This window comes from Rhinatrema bivittatum, chromosome 8 (assembly GCF_901001135.1).
Source record: "Rhinatrema bivittatum chromosome 8, aRhiBiv1.1, whole genome shotgun sequence".
Taxonomy (NCBI): domain Eukaryota; kingdom Metazoa; phylum Chordata; class Amphibia; order Gymnophiona; family Rhinatrematidae; genus Rhinatrema; species Rhinatrema bivittatum.
Window position 1 is genome coordinate 11,928,840 of NC_042622.1, and position 19,835 is coordinate 11,948,674.

Consider the following 19,835-nt stretch of genomic DNA (forward strand, 5'->3'; position numbering starts at 1 on the left):
TGATATGATGTCTCATTGGTGATCCTGTCAGTAAATGAGCTGCAGCATTTTGAATCTCTGGAGAGGTTTCAAAGTGGAATCAGACAAGCCTAAGAAAAGACTGTTACAGTAATCTAAACCGGAGAAAATGAGAGATTGAAGCACTGTTTAAAAGTCGGATTTGAATAAAAGAGGTTTAAATCTTTTTAAAGTATGAAGTTTGAAAAATGAGTTTTTTTTACTAAGTTTGAAACATGTTATTTTAGAGATAAATTAGTATCCAATTGTATTACTAGGTTACGAGCTACTCTTTTGATTTCTAATACCTCATTTCCTAATGTAATCGATGATGGTGGACAGTTTGCAGGGTTTTCAATCACGCTTAATAGTAAAATCTCTGTTTTTTTGGTATTGAGTTTAAGTCTGCTATGAATTAGCCATTGCTCAATTGTCTTTATGTAGATTTTACATAGGGAGATGGTGTCAGCCCATGAGGATCCGCATAGATCCGAGGTGGTGACCTGGATTGCAAATTGGTTGACGGACAGAAGACAATGTGTGATGGTAAATGGAACCTTCTCTGAAGAGAGAGCGGTTTTAAGTGGTGTACCGCAAGGATCGGTGTTGGGACCGGTCCTGTTCAATATCTTTGTGAGCGACATTGCGGACGGGATAGAAGGCAAGGTTTGTCTTTTCGCGGATGACACTAAGATCTGCAACAGAGTGAACACGCCGGAAGGAGTGGAGAGAATGAGACGGGATCTAAGGAAACTGGAAGAGTGGTCGAAGATATGGCAGCTGAGATTCAATGCCAAGAAGTGCAAAGTCATGCATATGGGGAGTGGAAACCCGAATGAACTATATTCGATGGGGGGGGGAAAGGCTGATGTGCACGGAGCAGGAGAGGGACCTTGGGGTGATAGTGTCTAATGATATGAAGTCTGCGAAACAATGCGACAAGGCTATAGCAAAAGCCAGAAGAATGCTGGGCTGCATAGAGAGAGGAATATCGAGTAAGAAAAGGGAAGTGATTATTCCCTTGTACAGGTCCTTGGTGAGGCCTCACCTGGAGTACTGTGTTCAGTTCTGGAGACCGTATCTACAAAAAGACAAAGACAAGATGGAAGCGGTACAGAGAAGGGCGACCAGGAAGGTGGAGGATCTTCATCGGATGACGTACGAGGAGAGATTGAAGAATCTAAATATGTACACCCTGGAGGAAAGGAGGAGCAGAGGCGATATGATACAGACTTTCAGATACTTGAAAGGTTTTAATGATCCAAAGACAACGACAAACCTTTTCCGTAGGAAAAAAATCAGCAGAACCAGGGGTCACGATTTGAAGCTCCAGGGAGGAAGATTCAGAACCAATGTTAGGAAGTATTTCTTCACGGAGAGGGTGGTGGATGCCTGGAATGCCCTTCCGGAGGATGTGGTGAAGACCAGAACTGTGAAGGACTTCAAAGGGGCGTGGGATAAACACTGTGGATCCATAAAGTCAAGAGGCCGCCAATGAAGAGTGGGTGACTCGCCAGAATAATGGCTACTGCCTGGAGACAATACCCTTATTCAATAAACGTACACATGCTTACTGTGACTCCAACATCGTTCTAGCTTCAACAGCAAGAGGAAATGTGGAATAAAGGATCTGCACTCACAAAGGGGGGAGTAGCTGGCTTGTTACGGCGGTTACTACCCCAAACCAAATAAGCCTGTTACTTCAATTTCTATGCATATACAGCATAGTTCTCTGCTTCAACGGCAGGGGAGAAGAAAAAAGGGTTCGCACTCACAAAGCGGGGAGTAGCTGGCTTGTTACGGCGGTTACTACCCCAAACCAAATGTGCCTGATACTTCACTTTCGATGCATATCCAGCATGGCTCTCTGCTTCAACAGCATGGGAGAAGAATATACTGATACTTCAAGCATATCCAGCATAGCTCCCTGCTTCAATGGCAGGGGAGAAGAAAAACAACAAATAAGGGCTGTATAACATAGTCTGAGTAAAACAAATAAGCATGGGTGTAGCTTGCTTATTGCGGCGGTTACTACCCCTACTACCCCTAACTAATCAAGCTAGATATTTCACTTGGATGCAGCTCCATCACTGCTTTCTACATTAATGGTGGGGGTGGAAGGGAAATAGAGCCAAGAGCTAAGAGAAACAGATAAGTATGAGAGAAAGTGTGTGAAGCTTGCTGGGCAGACTGGATGGGCCGTTTGGTCTTCTTCTGCCGTCATTTCTATGTTTCTATAAGTATTTGACACAATGGTAGAAGATAAATGCTGAATAATACTGGAGACAAAGAGGACCCTTGTGGGACTCCAGTAACTTGGATATAGATTTGTGAAAATTTGCCTTTAAGATTTACTTGATAACAACGGTTAGTGAGATAGCTGCTGAACCAGTTTAATACTGTGTTTTGTAAACCGATAGTTTGACGTCTGGACAGAAGTATCTTATGATCTAGCGTATCAAATGCTGCAGAGATATCCAGTAATATTAACCTTTACCCCGCTAGAGAAAACATACCAAAATAGATTTAAGAAATGTCAGGTCCTTAGTCGTAATTCAGCATGCGATCATCTGCATTTTATACAATAATTTAGGAAAAAGGATCATCTTAAATAACACACTTCTCCTCAATAAAGATAAAGGCAATTCCATCCAAGCCTGAAGTTGAGATTGAAATTTCAGCAATAAGGAACTTATATTTAATGGATAGAGAAGCGCTGGATCCCTAGGCACCCAGATACCAAGATATTTAAGCTTGTTAGCCCAACATAAAGGAAAGTTCCCTACCTAAGTCAAATGTAGATCAGCAGCGAGAGGTAAAGCGTCAGATTTAGTAAAATTAATCATTAAATCTGCAAATTTACCAAAGTATTTAAACAAGTCTAGCACATGTAAGAGGGCTATCTTTAGATTACCTAAATATAATAACATGTCATCTGCAAATAGACACAATATTCAAGCAAACCGGAACAAATGCCATGAATAATAGGTGACTCTCTAACTTTGATAGCTGAAGGCTCTATCGTTGGTAAATATAGGAGTGGAGACAGAACATCCCTGACGTGTACCACTATATAAGGAAAATACAGAAGATATAAAACTGTTTACCCGTATTTGTGCCTTAGAGAAAGTATATAAGAGCCATAACTATATGTGTATATCTATATATCTATATATAAGAGCCATGTTCTATATGTGAATCACATTTTATTTATTTTTGTTCTCGGTTTGCTGCTGTGCCTTGATTCCATTTGTTGCAAATGTTCAATGGTTTTAAATGGTCAATGGCTATTTTCATTGTTTAATGTATCGCCTCATAGTGAAAGTTCAGTTCTTTTGTAAACCAGTGTGATCTATATTCTTTATAGGAATATCGGTATATAAAAAAATTCAAATAAATAAATAAATAAATATCCAAGAATGAAAAGAAACATTAATGCCATATCTCTCTAGAATCCAAAACATATAATCCCACTGGACCTCATCAAAAGCTTTTTCGGCATCCAAGCTTATAACTAACCCTTGGTTGGTATTAGAGGGATTTGAATAAAAGGCATCTAACAATTTCTTAATATTTACTAACTCCATGCCAACCTTTCACAAATCCTATTTGATCTTTTGCTATTAAGGTAGGTATGGTCGTCTGGGCCAATCCGGGACCACCATAAAGACTAATCCTCTGTGGTGTTCGATCTTGCAGATGATCTTGCCTAGCAGGGGTCACGAAGGGAAGGTGTAAAGTAAGTCCTCCTTTGGCCAGGTCTGGACAAGGGCGTCGATCCCTTGGGAGAGCTGATCTCGTCTGTGACTGAAGAATCGGGGGACCTTCGAATTGTGATATGTAGCCGGTAGGTCGATGGATGGGAGGCTCCAGCGATCTACTAGGAGCTGGAAGGCTTTGCTCGACAGAGTCCATTCCCCTGGATCCAGACTCTCCCTGCTGAGAAAGTCTGCTCTGACATTGTCTTTTCCCGCGATGTGGGAGGCCAAGATCCCGTGTAGATTTAACTCCGCCCATTCCATAAGGGGGGTCTATCTCCAGAGAAACTTGATGGCTTTTGGTTCCTCCCTGGTGGTTGATGTAGGCTAATGTTGTTGCGTTGTCCGACATCACGTGGACTGGAGCCTGTGGCTGAACTGTAGGCAGGCTAATCTGACCACTCGTGCTTCCAGGCAGTTTATATTCCAGCGTGCCTCTTCCTCTGTCCATCGCCCCTGGGTTGTCAATTCCTGACAGTGAACTCCCCACCCGGGGAGACTCGCATCCATCATGAGGTTGAGGACAGGCTTACAACTTTGCTTAGGTGAACTTCCTGTAGTCACCACTGGAGCCAAGAACATGCATCCATCGGTAGGTGGAGACAAATCGATTAGTCCCAAGACAGTGGGTTCCAACGTGACAGCAGGGAGCATTGGCGTGGCCACATGTGTGCTCTCGCCCACGGTACTACTTCCAGGGTTGATGCTATCAGGCTGAGGACCTGGAGATAGCTCCACACCCTGAGTCACATTGTGCTCGTCAACTGACAGACTTGGTACATCAGTTTCCTTATCCTCGAGAGAGGGAGGAAGACCTTGTCCTGCTTGGTGTAGAACCGGACTCCTAGGTACTATAAAGACAGGGAGGGTTTGAGGCTGCTCTTGTCCATGTTCATGACCCAACCGAGTTCCTGTAGGAGTGACCTGACCCTGCTGGTCACCTGGAGGCTCTCTTCCAATGACTTAGCCTGGATCAGCTAGTCATCTAAGTAAAGATGCGCCAGGATCCCTTCTTTCCTCAGTGCCGCCGCCACGACCACCATAATTTTGGAGAATGTTCTGGGGGCGGTTGCTAGGCCGAAGGGCATTGCTAGGAACTGATAATGGTGGCCCAATACCGCAAAGCGTAGGAAACGCTGGTGATCTTGATGGTTTGGAACATGAAGGTAGGCCTCCGAGAGATCCAGGGAGGTTAAGAATTCTCCCATTTGTATGGCCATTATGACGGAGCGAAGAATTTCCATGTGGAAGTGAATTATCCGCAGATGACAATTGACTCTCTTGAGATCCAGGATGGGTCAGAATGAACCCTCTATTGTGACCCGGCCTGTGGCTGGAGCCACGAGCCACTTCTCACCTCTTCTGTTTTTCCTTCTCCTGCGGCCAGAGGCTGCTGATGTCCTTCAGCGCGGCTGGAGCCGCACTGCTACTCTCTAAGTGGCTAAGAAGTCGCCGACATTCTCGCTGCCTCTTGCGGCACAGAGCTGCCAGTGTTGTTTCTTCGGTCTGCGGCCAGGAGGCCGCCGACGCCATCCCCATACAGCCCAGAGGCCGCCGACCTTACCTTCTTCCCTCTGCAGGGAGAGGCCTTCGTCCCCGGGCTTTCCTGCGGCAGGAGTCGCCTTCAGCTTCTTTCTGGCGGCCTGGACATCGCCGCCAGTGACAGGGCCCGTGCAGTCCTCTTTCTGCGGCCAGGGAGGCTGCTCCAACAATCCTCTTCGCTGTTGGAGCCAGCAGCCGGCCTCGCCTACGGCATGGAGTTGCCAGCAGTCTCTCTTCAGCAGCGTAGATGCTGCCGCTCACCTTGAGGCCGTCCTGTGGCCTGGTTCCTGCTCCTGCTCTGTGTCACAGTGATTGCCGCTCTCCAGGGTTCTGCACTCCTCCTTCTTAGGCGCGGGGCCACGTGTCCCTTCAGCATTTAAAAGGCCAGTGAAGGAGTGGTTTGTCTCTGATGTCATCAAGAGAGCCACTTCTCCAGCAGTATAAAAGGTCCTGTCTTCACTTCATCCTTGCCTTTGCAAGGAGTAAGTCCTCCTTAGGACTTCTCGTCTTCCAGTTTCTCCAAGGCACTATGTTCCATGTGGGATCCCTTGTCTTAGTCTTCCCCTTAGTCTCTCGTCTCATCAAGCCTCTGTGTTCCAGATGTTCCGACCTTCCGATGTCTTCACATCCAGATCTTCAGCTCCAGTTTTCTTCACTTCCTGATCTTCATCTCCCGATGTTTTCACATCCTGATCGTCTCCTCCAGATGTTCTCATCCTAACCTTCATTTCCAGAGGTCTTCATGTATCCGAATTTCATGCATCCTGATGTCCATGTCCTCAGCAGCGCAACCTCCAGAGATCCCGGATTTTAATCCTCCTGGCACTGAGTTCCGCCTCAGTGTTCCTTCAAGTCCTGTCTCGGTGATCACGGCTCCGAGTCCCATCTCCGAGCTTCTCCTTTTTCCCTGAATAATGTCCAGGTCCCTTGGAGTCCACTGCGCTTGCCTCTGTCCACGAATGAACTCTGCTCTAAAACCTGTTCTGTCGGCGTGGCCTGCGCCTGGCCTTGATTGGCTGTGGAGGGCGAGCTTCGGTGCAGGCCTCGCCGGAGTCTTCGTCCTTAATCTTCTAGCAGTCTGAATTGGGAACCATCAGCGTGGTCCGCAACACAGTCAAGCCTGGCTGTGTAGGGCGCGTGGTGTGGTAGTACCTTCACAGTATTGTGGACACTGTGATTCTTTCGGAGTCCTCCTATTCAACCAATTCTGAGTCTCATCTCAGACCTTCTCTTCAGCCTTCCGGAGACCTCTTTTACCATCTGAGTCCCCCCTCAGACCACCTTCAAACCTATCTGAGTCCCGCCTCAGTGTTGAATCCGTCGGTCTCAGACGGCTTCAACCTCTGTGCACCTTTCTTCCTTCTCTCTCCTCAAGCCTTGGGAATCTGGCTGCCACTGCGTCCTCATGCCGCTCTCTCCGGCGTCCCCGGATCGGCAACAGCGACGGCATTCACCATGTTTCTCCTAAGGGCCTCCTAGGGTGCGCGCGCACACACCCCCCACATCTTTATCCATATCATGGTGGGAACCTTGGGGGTGTCCCCTCCGAGTGACATCAGCACATCCTGGTATTTAGCTTGCCCTTCGTTTGCTAACAAACCGAGTTAGCAAGGATTGATATGCTCCGGTCTAAGCTGCTCTGCCGCTTCCCAGCAGCCGTTGGAAGCTCTCTCTCTGCCCTTCGGGGTAATTCATCGCTAACCTGGGTACCCGCTCCTCGGGGGCCCTTCTCCTCTCTTTGAGGTGCCTATCTGGGAAACCGGGTACTCGCTCCTCAAGGGCCTGCATTCCCTAACCTGGTGCCTGAATCCGATCTGCTTCTGCTTGCCAGGATCTTCATCAATACAGCCAACTGCTCAGTGAGTACTAACACTCTCAGTCTCTCTCACCTTCAGCTTCAGCTCTTGGAGTCTACATCCGGGTTCTGCCTCTACTACCCTGCGCTGCCTTCAGCTACCTAGTGTGGGACCGGTCTCCTCTGCCGAGGACCCCTGGACTGCTTCTACTGAGTTGTCTTCACTACTGTCCAACCTGGGCAGTACCATCAAGCTGTATAATAAATACAAATTCTCTGTGTCTGCTTGTATAGAGTCTAGCCTAGTACTGCGGTTCCTCACGGGTCTCCTCCCTGTGGGAGTGGCCATCACCGCAGTGCCCAAGAATCCACTTCAACACCTCAAAACGATAACACTCAGATCACCTTCTCCAACCAACCTGAGTCTCGTCTCACCCTCTCCAACCAATCTGAGTCTTGTCTCACCTTCTCCAACCTGTGTGGGGAACCACCAGCGTGGTCCGTGACCAAACCCAGCTTGGCTGTGTAGGGCGCGTTATGTGGCAGTACCATTCAGTTCTCTTCAATCAACCTGAGTCTTCGTCTTCTTCATGAAGCCCTCACGTTTCCAGTCTTCAAGTCCTCGTCTTTGTCTGATGTCTTCGCTCTTCTGCCACTGTTCGTCCTGTCGTATTTGCTGCTCCTGTGCGGCAGGTCTGAAAGGGCTATCGAGACCTATTACGTTGTTGGATCTCTCTGATGCGTACAGTTTCGGCAGAGGCCAGGGCACTACTTCTAGCAATACCAGCCTATACTTGGATACTCTTCGCCTGCCTCGGCGCTTGCCGGAGCTCCTCTGCAGCTGCGTCATGGCCCAAGGGTACACAAAATCCCAGAGATGGGACCGCCTCCAGCGTTCCCACAACACCCTCTTTCTTGGGTTCGATGAAATAGATGGAATAGCGCCCCTGTATTTACTTGGGGTGTAGGTACCAGGGTTATAGCCATCAGACTGAGAAGTCTTATCAACATGGATTCCACTGCCAATTTTTTGTGCTGGGAGTGGCAAGGTGACATCATGAACATGTCCCAAGAGGGATGCTGCGAAATTCAAGAGCATATCCTTCTCGTATGATATCCAGTACCCATTTGTCCAACTTGATCTCAACCCACTGCTGATAGAAGAGGGATAGTCTGCCCCCTATCTCCTCATCCCATGGATGGGTCGATCAAACTTCATTGGGAAGTTTGGGTCGAACCTGAGCCCAAATCCATTCCTCTTTTTGGTTGTCGGCTCCGAAAGGACTGAGACCTTCCCGAGGGCCGAGATGTCTGAAATGATGAGTTTCTGTAGGGCTGGAAGTGCTGGGAGCCCCTGGCCCGACCCCTCATGGGCAAGGAGTGCTGCTACTTCTTTTTCTTATCTTCTGGGAGCCGAGGCACTGGTGATTCACCCCACTTACTGGCTAGCTTTTCCAAATCACTTCCGAATAGGAGAGATCTCTTAAAGGGCATCTTTGTGAGGTTTGCCTTTGAGGTCACGTCTGCTGACCAATTTCGAAACCATAGCTGTCTTCTGGCCACCACCATTGAGGCTACTCCTCTGGCACACTTGGTCCAAGCTTGTGTCCGCTAGGAAGGCCGTGGTGAGCTCGATTGCCTCTCTGGTATGCGCCCCTGATCTATCTGCCTTTCTCGAGAGAAGCAGACACGAACGAGCCACCATTGCACAGCAGGAAGCGATCTGCAGTGTCATTGCTGACATGTCAAAGGCTTGCTTAAGGATGGATTCTAACCACCTTTCATGAGCATCCTTCAAGGCCGCTCCTCCCTCTACTGGGATAGTTGTTCACTTCGAGATGGCGCAACCAGGGCGCCCACTTTCGGGAAACACAGCCGATCTTTGGCCACTGGGTCCAGAGGGTACAAGGCCTCCAAGGCTCAACCTTCTTTAAAACTGGCTTCTGGGGTGTCCCATTTCTAGATGGCTTCCAGCATCGGGAAATTTATTTATTTATTTATTTTAATTTTTTTATATACCGGAATTCCTGTATGCAATACAAATCAATCCGGTTTACAAGTAACGAAAAGGTTGCCCTGGTCTGGGAGGTTAGACTGGGGTTTTTTACATAGAACATAGAACAATAACAATCAACTATTGAACATTATTACAAGGAACAGTGAAAATAACAATAGTATTTAACAAACAGATAATATTATTATAACATTATTCGTGTTCACATTTTACAATGAACTTAAGTAGCGTATATAGTCTGCAAGTAATCGGTTAAATAATATAATATGAGAAGGATGACTTAAATAGATAGATATTGCGAATAATCAAGTCCTTGTATGAAATTGAGTGTCAATGTGTTTGTGACACCTTGCAATGGTTGGATCTGAAAGACAGGAGGAGGTGCCTAGTTTCACTCTGGGAATTGGAATGCTTGCCTGAAGAGCCAGGTTTTTAACCTTTTTTTGAACTCTGGTAGGTTGGGTTCGAGTCTTATGTCTGGTGGGAGCGCATTCCATTGATGTGGTCCCGCAGTGGATAGTGCTCTTTTTCTTAGCGTTGATTTGGAATTTCTTAGCGTTGATTTGAAATAGCAAGAGGCTTTCTGTAAAGACACTAGGAAGGGATTCTTCTTTGGTTCTGACATAGAATCCATGCCAGGAACTCCCAGAGTCTTCAGGGTCTGGGAGACCAGGGCCGGTAATTCATCTCTATGGAAATATCAAAGCATGGTCTGGTATGGCTCCAGGCCTGGAGGGAATTCCCCATCCTCCAATGAGTCCACATCTCCTCCATCATCCGTAGTATCTGGGTCCCTGTCAGGGATACTCTTGGTGAGGAGAGGCATGTCCCGAGACATGCTGATAGGGCTGGGAGGGCGAGGCCTTCCCAGCTGGGGCTCAGATCGGGCAGGGGCAACAGCTGACTGCGCCTGAGCAAAGGCTTTAAGGTCCTGAAAGAATTCCAACCAAGAAAATGCCACCAGGTCCATATTTAGCCCAGGAGGAACTGAGGTAAGGTCCGCTGACCTGCCCTCTCCCAGGGAGGATGCAGTCCCGGAATTACTCGGGTCTGGGGTGCTACAAGATTAGGTCGTGGCTGACCAGTCCTCTTACTGGAAGCGGCCAAACTTGGAAAGGTTCTGAGAGTCCAGCCCTCCCTGGGTTTCCTCTCAGTGCTGACACAGGAAGGATTCAAGGTCAGACTGCGCAGCCCTAATATGGCAGGCAGCACAAAGGGAGAGGGCCATCTCAAGCATGCACAAACCCGCCTTGATGCACGTAAATCTAAGCGGCCGGTTGTGCGCTAATGTATGCATGTGCTTATGCGCACGATTATGTGTGTAGTTATGTGCACATTAGGCGCACAAAAGGCCGGTCCGCACCGTGCGTACTAACAGATATTGGGGGAAAATGGCGCCGCAACAAACCGTGCGCAAGTTGGCGCCGCCGCGGTCCACCATTTGGAGTGCCCACCGAGCCTGAAGCGGGGCCTAACCCTTCGGGGAGGGGGGGGGGGCACTCAACCTGCTCGGAAACCCCCTTCCCGTGCCTTAACAGGATCGGGAACAACATTGGTACGGCACGCCAAGCAAGGTGACTGGAAGAAAGTCTTACCGAAGCCCTTCTACGTTTCTGAATAGGAGGAGTTCTTCTCTATTTACCTGGGCTCAGGGCTTACCAGCTGAGTACAGGGACGGTCTCCAGCTGTGGGGAGAGAGGGCTTAGGCCATCACTGCCAAACTTGGCTTCCTGCAACTGCTGCCTTTCAGCTGCTTCAGCAGCAAAGTCCACGCCGGGAACTGGCACTGGACCAAGGCACACCTGTGAGGGATCTCAGAAATTGCCTCAGGAATTCTCAACTGGGGGAGGGACCTTTAGGTATCACCGCGGGAGAGTGGGGCTCAATCTTTCTCCCAATTTAGAGGTAAATTTGAATGTCTTCTTCCAATTAGTGCTGCAATCCTGCTAAACACCGCTGCTAAGATAGCACGTCCACATCTGCTAGGAGACAGAGAGATACTGAATGGCTGCGGTTCACTGCAGGAATATATCTAGGGTGACGTCAGCTTTGAAACCTGACTCCGTCTCCATCTGCAGGGGAGCATATAACCCAATGGTCCTGAGTCCATCTGGTTACACGCTAGGAAATGGAGATATATTGCCCTCTCTGATTACATATCACACAAATGTAATGCTGAGGTCTAGTTACATGGAGAAAAGCAACTGACCCAGAATCCTCTGCTTTCTTAGCCTGTCCTGTCTATATGAACTCTAAGTGACTTATTGAGCCTGACTTGCAGAAATTCTAAGGACATCTGGACAGCATTTGAAGCTGACACAAAGTTATGATGCCTAATTATAGGGTCATAAAAGAAGGCAATGGAGGGAACTTCAGGCTATACTGTCACAATAAGAGGCACTATTCTCAGGAGTATCTGTAAAAACAATTTCTGATGTGTTAATTGCCATGACCAGTAAGAATCTAATATATGTAAATTATCCTCGAGTAGTCACGCACTCTAGAATCTTCTAACCCAGTACAATATTGTATGTTATCTATAAAAGAAGAGTCACTTCCTGTATACGATGAGATGCTGGGAGTCAGTTTGTCAGAGAAATGGCATCAGCATCTCCCAAGAATACTTATATTAATAAATAAAAAATTATGCTTTCTACCAAAATCTAAGTGTTCTTGTATCCCTGGACATAAGCGTCATAAAGAATGGCCTGGCGCTTAACATTTGCTAAGAAATCTATAATATGATCTAAGCGCCCTCTGGTGTAGTAATTGGTTTAAGGTATGTCGAACATCTTACTATTGGGAGTAGATATCAGCATGCATAGAAACAAGATGTAAAGATTTTAACTGAGACAAGTCGACATTCAATCTTAGAATCTCTGCATCAAATGCCTTATTCTTGCAGACGGTATAGGCTATAATGTCGCCTCTAATGACTGCTTTTCTGGCCTCCCTCGATCCAATTCTTTAGTCACCCAATCAAAAAAATCAATCAGATTTGTCTGACAGGATCTTCCCCTGGTGAATCCATGCTGCCTCGGGTCCAGCAATCCTCCTTACTTAGACAGTTCACTATCCTTTCCTTCAGCAGAGTCTCCATTAATTTTCCCACCACCAAGGTGAGGCTAACCGGCCTGTAGTTTCCAGCCACTCTGCTCCCACTCTTGTGAAGCAGGACAACCACCGCTCTTCTCCAATCTCTTGGCACCACTCCTGTTTCCAGGGATCTATTGAACAGGTCACGCAGCGGAGCCGCCAGCAGAGCTCTGAGCTCCCTCAGTATCCTGGGATGAACCTCATCCTGCCCCATGGCTTTGTCCACTTTTAGTTTTCCTAGCTCTTCCCATACATTCTCTTCTGTAAACAGAGTTTCCTCTATCCCATCTCTATTGTCAACCAGCAATGGTTCTTTTCCAGGGTCTTCTTTAGTGAACACTGAACTGAAGTATTTGTTTAATATTTCTGCTATTTCTTCATCTCTTTCCACATAGGTGTAGATTTTAAAAGGAGCGCGCACGGTGTACATGTGTGCGCGCTATCCAGCGCAAACACATGTACGCCCGATTTTATAACTTGCGCGCACAGGCACGTGCAAGTTATAAAATCGGGTCGGCGCGCGCAAGGGGGTGCACAATTATGCACCTTGCGCGCGCTGAGCCGTGTTGCCTTCCCCCATTCCCTTCCCCCTAACCTAACCTTCCCACCCCTTCCCCTAACCTTTACCCCCTAGCCCTACTCTAACCTCCTCCCCCCCAAAATTATCTTACCTTTTGCGCCTGCCTCCGGCAGCCTGCCAGCACACAATCTTTCGTCACAGTGGCAATGGCCGCTGTGCCGGAGGCCTCTGGCCCCGCCCCGCCCTCGGACCGCCCCTTTAATAAAGCCCTGGGACTTACACGCATCCCGGGGCTTTACGCGCGTCGCCAGGCCTTTTTAAAATAGGCCCGGCGCGCGAAACCTTTTGAAAATCCGACCCATAGTGCTCCTCGTCACCTTTCAATTTCCATATATCACTTCTGGCCTCCCTTCTTTCTCTGATATATCTGAAAAATGTTTTTGTTCCTCTCTTTACCTCTTTGGCAATTCTTTCTTCCGCCTGACTTTTTGCTTTCTTGATTTCTTTCCTCATCTCCCTCATTTTTAACAGATAATCTTCCTTGTGTTCCCCTTTCTTTTTTTTTTTTTTTTTTAGATTCTTTATACTTCTCAAATGCTGTTCTTTTTGCTTTAATTTTTTCAGCCAGCTCCTTAGAGAACCAGATCGGTTTCTTTTAACTCTTACTCTTCTTTACTTTCCTAACATATAGATTTGTTGCCTTTGTAATAGTTCCTTTTAATTTAGCCCACTTTTGTTCCAGCTCACCAGTTTTTTCCCAGTCTTCCAGTTCTGTTTCCAGGTACATTCCCATTTTGACAAAGTCTGTATTTGTGAAATTCAAAACTTGGAACTTGGTGTGACTTCTCTGTATCCTATTTGCGATATTGAACCATACCTTCTGATGATTATTACTGCTCAGGTGAGCCCCTACCTGAACATCAGAGACATTATCCCCGTTAGTGAGCACTAGATCGCGGATCACACTCTCCCTCGTGGGTTCCATGAACATTTGTTTGAGCAGAGCCCCATGCAGGGCATCCACTATCTCTCTACTTTTTGTAGATTCCGCAGAAGGGATCCTCCATTCCACATCCAGAAGATTAAAATTTCCAATGAGCAATACTTCACCCTTCTTTCCCAACGTCTGTCCAGTTCATCCATTTGGGTTGGAGGCCTGTAATCACACCAGTAAAAATGGAAGCATCATCTTCTCTTTTTAGGACGGCCTTCTTTACCCCAAGCACCTTGCAATTCAGATGCTTGGATATTGTTTTTGACATAAAGAGCTACTCCTCCCCCCTTTTCTGCCCTCTGTCCTTCCTTAACAAGTTATAGCCTGGGATGGCCGCATCCCAATCATGAGACTCTGTGACCCAGGTCTCCTTAACAGCAACAACATCCAATTCCGCCTCTACCATTAGGGCCTGCAGATCTGGGATTTTATTGCTCAAACTGCGAACTTTCTAGCTGCTTTTCCTAGTCGCCTTTTCTGGTTTTTTTTAACTGATTGATTGTGTTGCTTTGTCTTCCCACTTCCTGTATTGCTTGGGGGTGATGTTCCAATTTCACTGGCCACCTCCTGCCACCCCGACTTCTTAGTTTAAATGCCTGATAAATATATGATCTGAATTTTTCAGATAGCATCCTCTTTTTTGACAGAGACAAGTGTAGGCCATCCTTACCATATAATCTTTTATTGCTCCATACTTGGCCCCAGCCTCCAATGTATCCAAAACCATTTTCCGTATACCAGGATTTGAGCCAGACATTGAAGTTCTCTATATGGCATAACTTTTCCTTTCCATGAACTGGTAGAACTTCTGAAAAGGCAAAAGTCTTTGGCATGTGTCTAATCTTCTCCCCTAGATTCTGGAAAGCTTCCTGTACCTTGTGGACGCCGTCTATAGTAAGGACATTGGTTTCCAGATGGATGATAACATTAATATCAGCGTTCGTACTTTCTTCTATAATTGCACTGACCACCTGGTTTGCATTTCTATTAGCTGAGCATCCTGGAATGCATTTATTTATTTATTATTTTTATATCCCGACATTCATCTCAATTGAGATATCACACCGGTTTACATTCAGGTACTGCAGGTATTTCCCTGTTCCCAGAGGGCTCACAATCTAAGTTTTTGTACCTGAGGCAATGTAGGGTAAAGTGACTTGCCCAAGGTCACAAGGAGCGACAGCAGGACTGGTTCATAGTCCACTGCTCTAACCACTAGGCTATTCCTCCTCCCTAACCATTTAACCATTGTATCCCCATCAAATTGAGTTCCCAAATTGTTTCCTCTGATGACTGAGACTCCCAGAAGAAGCAGCTTACTTTTATGACAGTTGACCATATTGAAGGGTTTCTGGGTGCATTGGGTGACTACTTCCCTTTCAGATATCACTTCATGTTCTGTTGCTGGGGCCTCTTCATTTTCCAAAGCAGAAAAAGCATTATGTAAGGGTAGCAGTTGAGAGAGTGGGTGTCTCTTCATCACAGGCCTTATTCTGCCAGAGCCGACTGTAATCCAGTTATTCCTGGGATTCTGAATCTTGGATACCTGACTTCTGTGTGGGAGTGAGAGTGGGTATTCAGGATGCTATCCAGGTGGGGAGACTGGGTGTCTTATAGACAAATGTCCTGTTCTTCCAGATCCCAGAGTAATCCACTTATTCCTGGGATTCTGAATCTTGGATATCTGAGGATGGGTAATCAGGATGCTAATCAGGTGGGGAGACTGGGTGTCTTATAGACAAATGTCCTGTTCTTCCAGATCCCAGAGTAATCCAGTTATTCCTGGGATTCTGAATCTTGGATATCTGACTTCTCTGTGGGAGTGAGGGTGGGTATTCAGGATGCTATCCGGGTGGGGAGATTGGGTGTCTTATAGACAAATGTCTTGTTCTTCCAGATCCCAGAGTAATCCACTTATTCCTGGGATTCTGAATCTTGGATATCTGAGGATGGGTAATCAGGATGCTAATCAGGTGGGGAGACTGGGTGTCTTATAGACAAATGTCTTGTTCTACCAGATCCTAGAGTAAACCACTTATTCCTGGGATTCTGAATCTTGGATATCTGACTTCTCTGTGGGAGTGAGGGTGGGTATTCAGGATGCTATCCGGGTGGGGAGACTGGGTGTCTTATAGACAAATGTCTTGTTCTTCCAGATCCCAGAGTAATCCACTTATTCCTGGGATTCTGAATCTTGGATATCTGAGGATGGGTAATCAGGATGCTAATCAGGTGGGGAGACTGGGTGTCTTATAGACAAATGTCTTGTTCTACCAGATCCTAGAGTAAACCACTTATTCCTGGGATTCTGAATCTTGGATATCTGACTTCTCTGTGGGAGTGAGGGTGGGTATTCAGGATGCTATCCGGGTGGGGAGACTGGGTGTCTTATAGACAAATGTCTTGTTCTTCCAGATCCCAGAGTAATCCACTTATTCCTGGGATTCTGAATCTTCCGAGGAAGCTGAGGAACATATTCTGATTGCATCAAAATAGGGCAGGTTTTTTAAAATCTGAACAATTCCTTTCAAATGCAACGCCTGCTTTTTCATTGCAGGCAGCTGAAAACAAATTGGACAACCTTTAAGTCTCCAAATGGTAGACTTTGGGACATAAGCACCACAAATGTTACACTGAATAAAAGCTATTCTAGTAATAGTGACTATTCTATAAGTTGTTAGATTGGTACTTTAGTCTTATTATTCACTTAACCAAGTCCTTACAGGAACTATTTAGGAAGAAAAAAACCAAGGGGTGGGTGGGAGAGAGGCAGGGAGGGAGAGAGCAAAAAGCTCCTGCAAATAGCAGCCCCCTGTTCTATAAATTGCAAACACTTATTTCAATACATTAACCAGGAGTCTAAAAACACTGGCTAGATTAAACAGATAGAGATATCAAAACATGCAACAGGAAATATTGGAGAAAAGAGAACAATGTCAGCAAGAAATCAGTCTATATTATGGCTAGCAAATTAAAAATTAAACTTCTCTAGTCCCAAGTCTCTCTGGATTCAGCAGTGAGTTGTTTGGTTGAGTTGAAATATACAGCCTAGCAGTTTTTTCATATCTCTGCAACCCCGTGGTCTTTCTCCTTGTGTTCTTTGCTCCTTCCAAATCCAGTTGCAATGTCGGGGGCGGGGAGAAAAGCTAGGGCATTTGTGGTATATCTTAGTGTATACATGCAGGGATCAGTACATCACCTTTTCCCTGTTTTTTCACCAAGTTCTGGCCAGCACTGCCTTTAGCTTTTCATACTCCACTGGGCTGCCTTCCTGCTCACCTAAGCTATCCTGTGGACAGAATGGATAGGCCTACCCTTGACAGGGTGGAGCATGGGTGAGCTTCAGGCCTAGTTTAACACCTACTCGGGGGGTTTTGGACTAGTGATTCCATTCAGGGATTGACCTTTCATCACCTGACACTCTTGACGTCTGACCTGGGTAGCCAGCTATATCTGGTACTCTGGCAGGTAAGGTCTGCCATAGACCCTGCTGCTGCTGTTGCTGCTTCTTCGTCCAAGTGTTGCTTGGGTTTTTCTGCCCATTGTGCCTATCAATCATTGGGCAAACCTCTACAAGTGCATTCTGTCCGTCAGATGCCAGTGGTCCGCAGTTTCTTTCTGGAGGGCTCTCTGGCTCCAGGTGGATTTTTCAGTGGTCTTGTGACATTGAAGGAAACTATGCAGCTTTCTTCCAAGAATTGGCTGATGTTCTAGGCCTTTTCCTGTGTACAGGAAGATTTAGACCTTCTTTGCTTGGCAGGATGTGCTGATATGAATCCCTGACTGTAATATTTCCATGAAGCAAAGTATACTTCTCGCTGGACTTCACATCACGCTCCTGCCTTAGGCACCTCTGCCTCACATTGGGGTATTTGTGTCTCAGTTTGTTCTATGTTTTCTTTTGTGAAACCCAACTCTTTTCCCTCCTAGACCCATTTTTGGGTCAACTGCCTCACAGACAAAAGGGAGAAAGGTGGTGCTGGTTAGCACCATAGGGTTCCCATCTTTGACCTGCATGGAAATCACCAGATTTCCATGCAGCTAGGAAATCACCCATGTGCGAGGACTGCTATCCTGCTTGTCCTTGGAGAAAGCAGAGTGGCTTACCTGTAACAAGTGTTCTCCGAGGACAGCAGGATGTCAGTCCTCATAAAACACACCCGCCTCCCTTGGGAGTTGGCTTCTCCACATATTAACTATATCATGGGCTGAGGGACTCTGCCTAGGGGGCAGGGTGACATTTGCAGCTGCACATGCTCAGTAGGGTATGTTTGAAAGCTCTAGATTCTTTGAGATCAAAGTTCCGAGTCGGGCTCCATCTGATGATGTCACCCTTCTGTAAGGTCTAATATCCTGCTGTCCTTGGAGAACACTTGTTACAGATAAGCAACTCTGCTTTCTCTAAAAAAAAAAAAAAAGCTACAAACTTTTCTTTGATGTTTCTTTAAGGAAAGTCTCCTGTTTTACATTTCCAGATGGTTACCTTCACTCTATCATCTCAGTCCATTTTCCCTCACCTTCTTCCAGTAGAGCGTGCTGACTTACGCTGCAAGCTGTTGATCACTGTCCCCCCCAGGACAAAGCCCAAAAGGTGATGAGACGTACGTGTTTTAAGTGTTGTAAGAATTAACTTTGTATGCAGTGAGTATAATGCTGAAAATTCAGGTGATGGTAGAAATCTAAAATCCTGAAATCCACCAAGATACCAGCACAACATAATTCTGCTTAGTCAAGACCGACTGCAAAAGAAGTCGCATCTTCTGGAAAGGGATTTGGTGCTAGCCTCAGATACAGGAAGAGGAACCCCTTGGTTGTGGTTTGTTATTTATAGCATTTACATAGAATTAATATACTAACCTGCAGACTAAATTATCCTCTCCGCCATGGACGCTGCGGGTCTTTCAGAGTATTGAGAATAAAAGGTACTTTCTTGCATAATTCCACCTTAAAGATCTGGTATGAGCTGAGTAACAGTAAGCATCCTCAAACTGGCTCTTCATAGGTATCTTACCCCGGCTTTACTGTGCTTGATCACAAGAACTATTTATACATTTGGGGAAAAAAAAGTAAAGCTTACAGGAATGCCGGCTCTTCCGGTGATGCCGGGAATTCCTTGTTCTCCTTGGAAGCCCATTGGTCCGGGAGGGCCTGGAATGCCTGGAACACCAGCGGTGCCATTGGGCCCAGCAGCACCTCGGGGGCCCAGCTCACCTCTAACACCTGGCTAAATAGAGAAGCAAACAAACCCCACAAGAAGGTGAGAAGCAGAATGCGTACAGTAACCGAGAAGCTGCTCTTAGGCTAACCTAGGGAAGACAACTTCCAAAAAACCTTTGTCCTTAAAAAGTAAGCAGCTGGACAGAAAACAAAACAGCCCTCAGGGAATATTGGAGTTTTTGCAATATTTGGACTCCCTTTAGAGGCTCCTTGCCTGAAGAGATTAAATCGTTATGCCCTTTAAATTAACCCCACATGCCAGAAGTTTTTGGGGTAACTTATTACATTTTTCTTTACTCAGAGCTATGTTTTGTGGAATTTAATAACAAACTGTGGTGTTTTCTCAATCCATATTATTTGGACTTGACAGAAGGTTGGGGTTGAGGGGAGGTGGAGTGAAAAACTAAGAAAAGAGCTTGACGTGAGATTTATCTATTTTTTTTTTTTTTTTTTTTTACTGTGCTTGTACTTTACAATTGCTGCTAATAAAGTGTTTGAAAAACAAAAACCCCCAGCGCTCTGTGGTTAAATCTAGCCACCGAATTACAGCATCAAATCACTGCCCCTGCAGTAAAAGTAGCTGCAAAGTCCCTGGGATCCTTGCAGATCTGCGGGTCTCCTGCAAAATCTTGCCCCCAAGGAGGTAGGAGTCAAGGCTGCCCCTTTTACCTTCATTTTTGGAAGCTTTTGAGACTTCTGAGGATGAAGGGCATGTCTGTGGCTCATGTGGGCTTTAGACTTGCTGCTTTTGCAGATGATAATTTTATATGTAGGGACCTTCATTTGTTTTGTTTTGGTTTTTTTTTTTATTTTTCATGGATATTTATCAGGGTTTATTATGACAAACCAAAAACAACTGCTAGAACCAGTCCCAGTCCTTACAATAGGCAATCAAGACACTG

General features: G+C 46.2%; 1 protein-coding gene across 2 annotated transcripts in view; it reads right to left on the bottom strand.

Moving 5' to 3' along the window:
• COL9A3 (collagen type IX alpha 3 chain) overlaps positions 1-19,835 on the bottom strand; it is a 103,238-nt gene that overhangs the window by 23,715 nt on the left and 59,688 nt on the right. For both annotated transcript variants that reach the window (XM_029611944.1, XM_029611943.1), the window contains one exon: positions 18,794-18,940. In XM_029611944.1, coding sequence (XP_029467804.1) covers positions 18,794-18,940 — 147 coding nt within the window. The remainder of the gene's footprint in view (positions 1-18,793; positions 18,941-19,835) is intronic.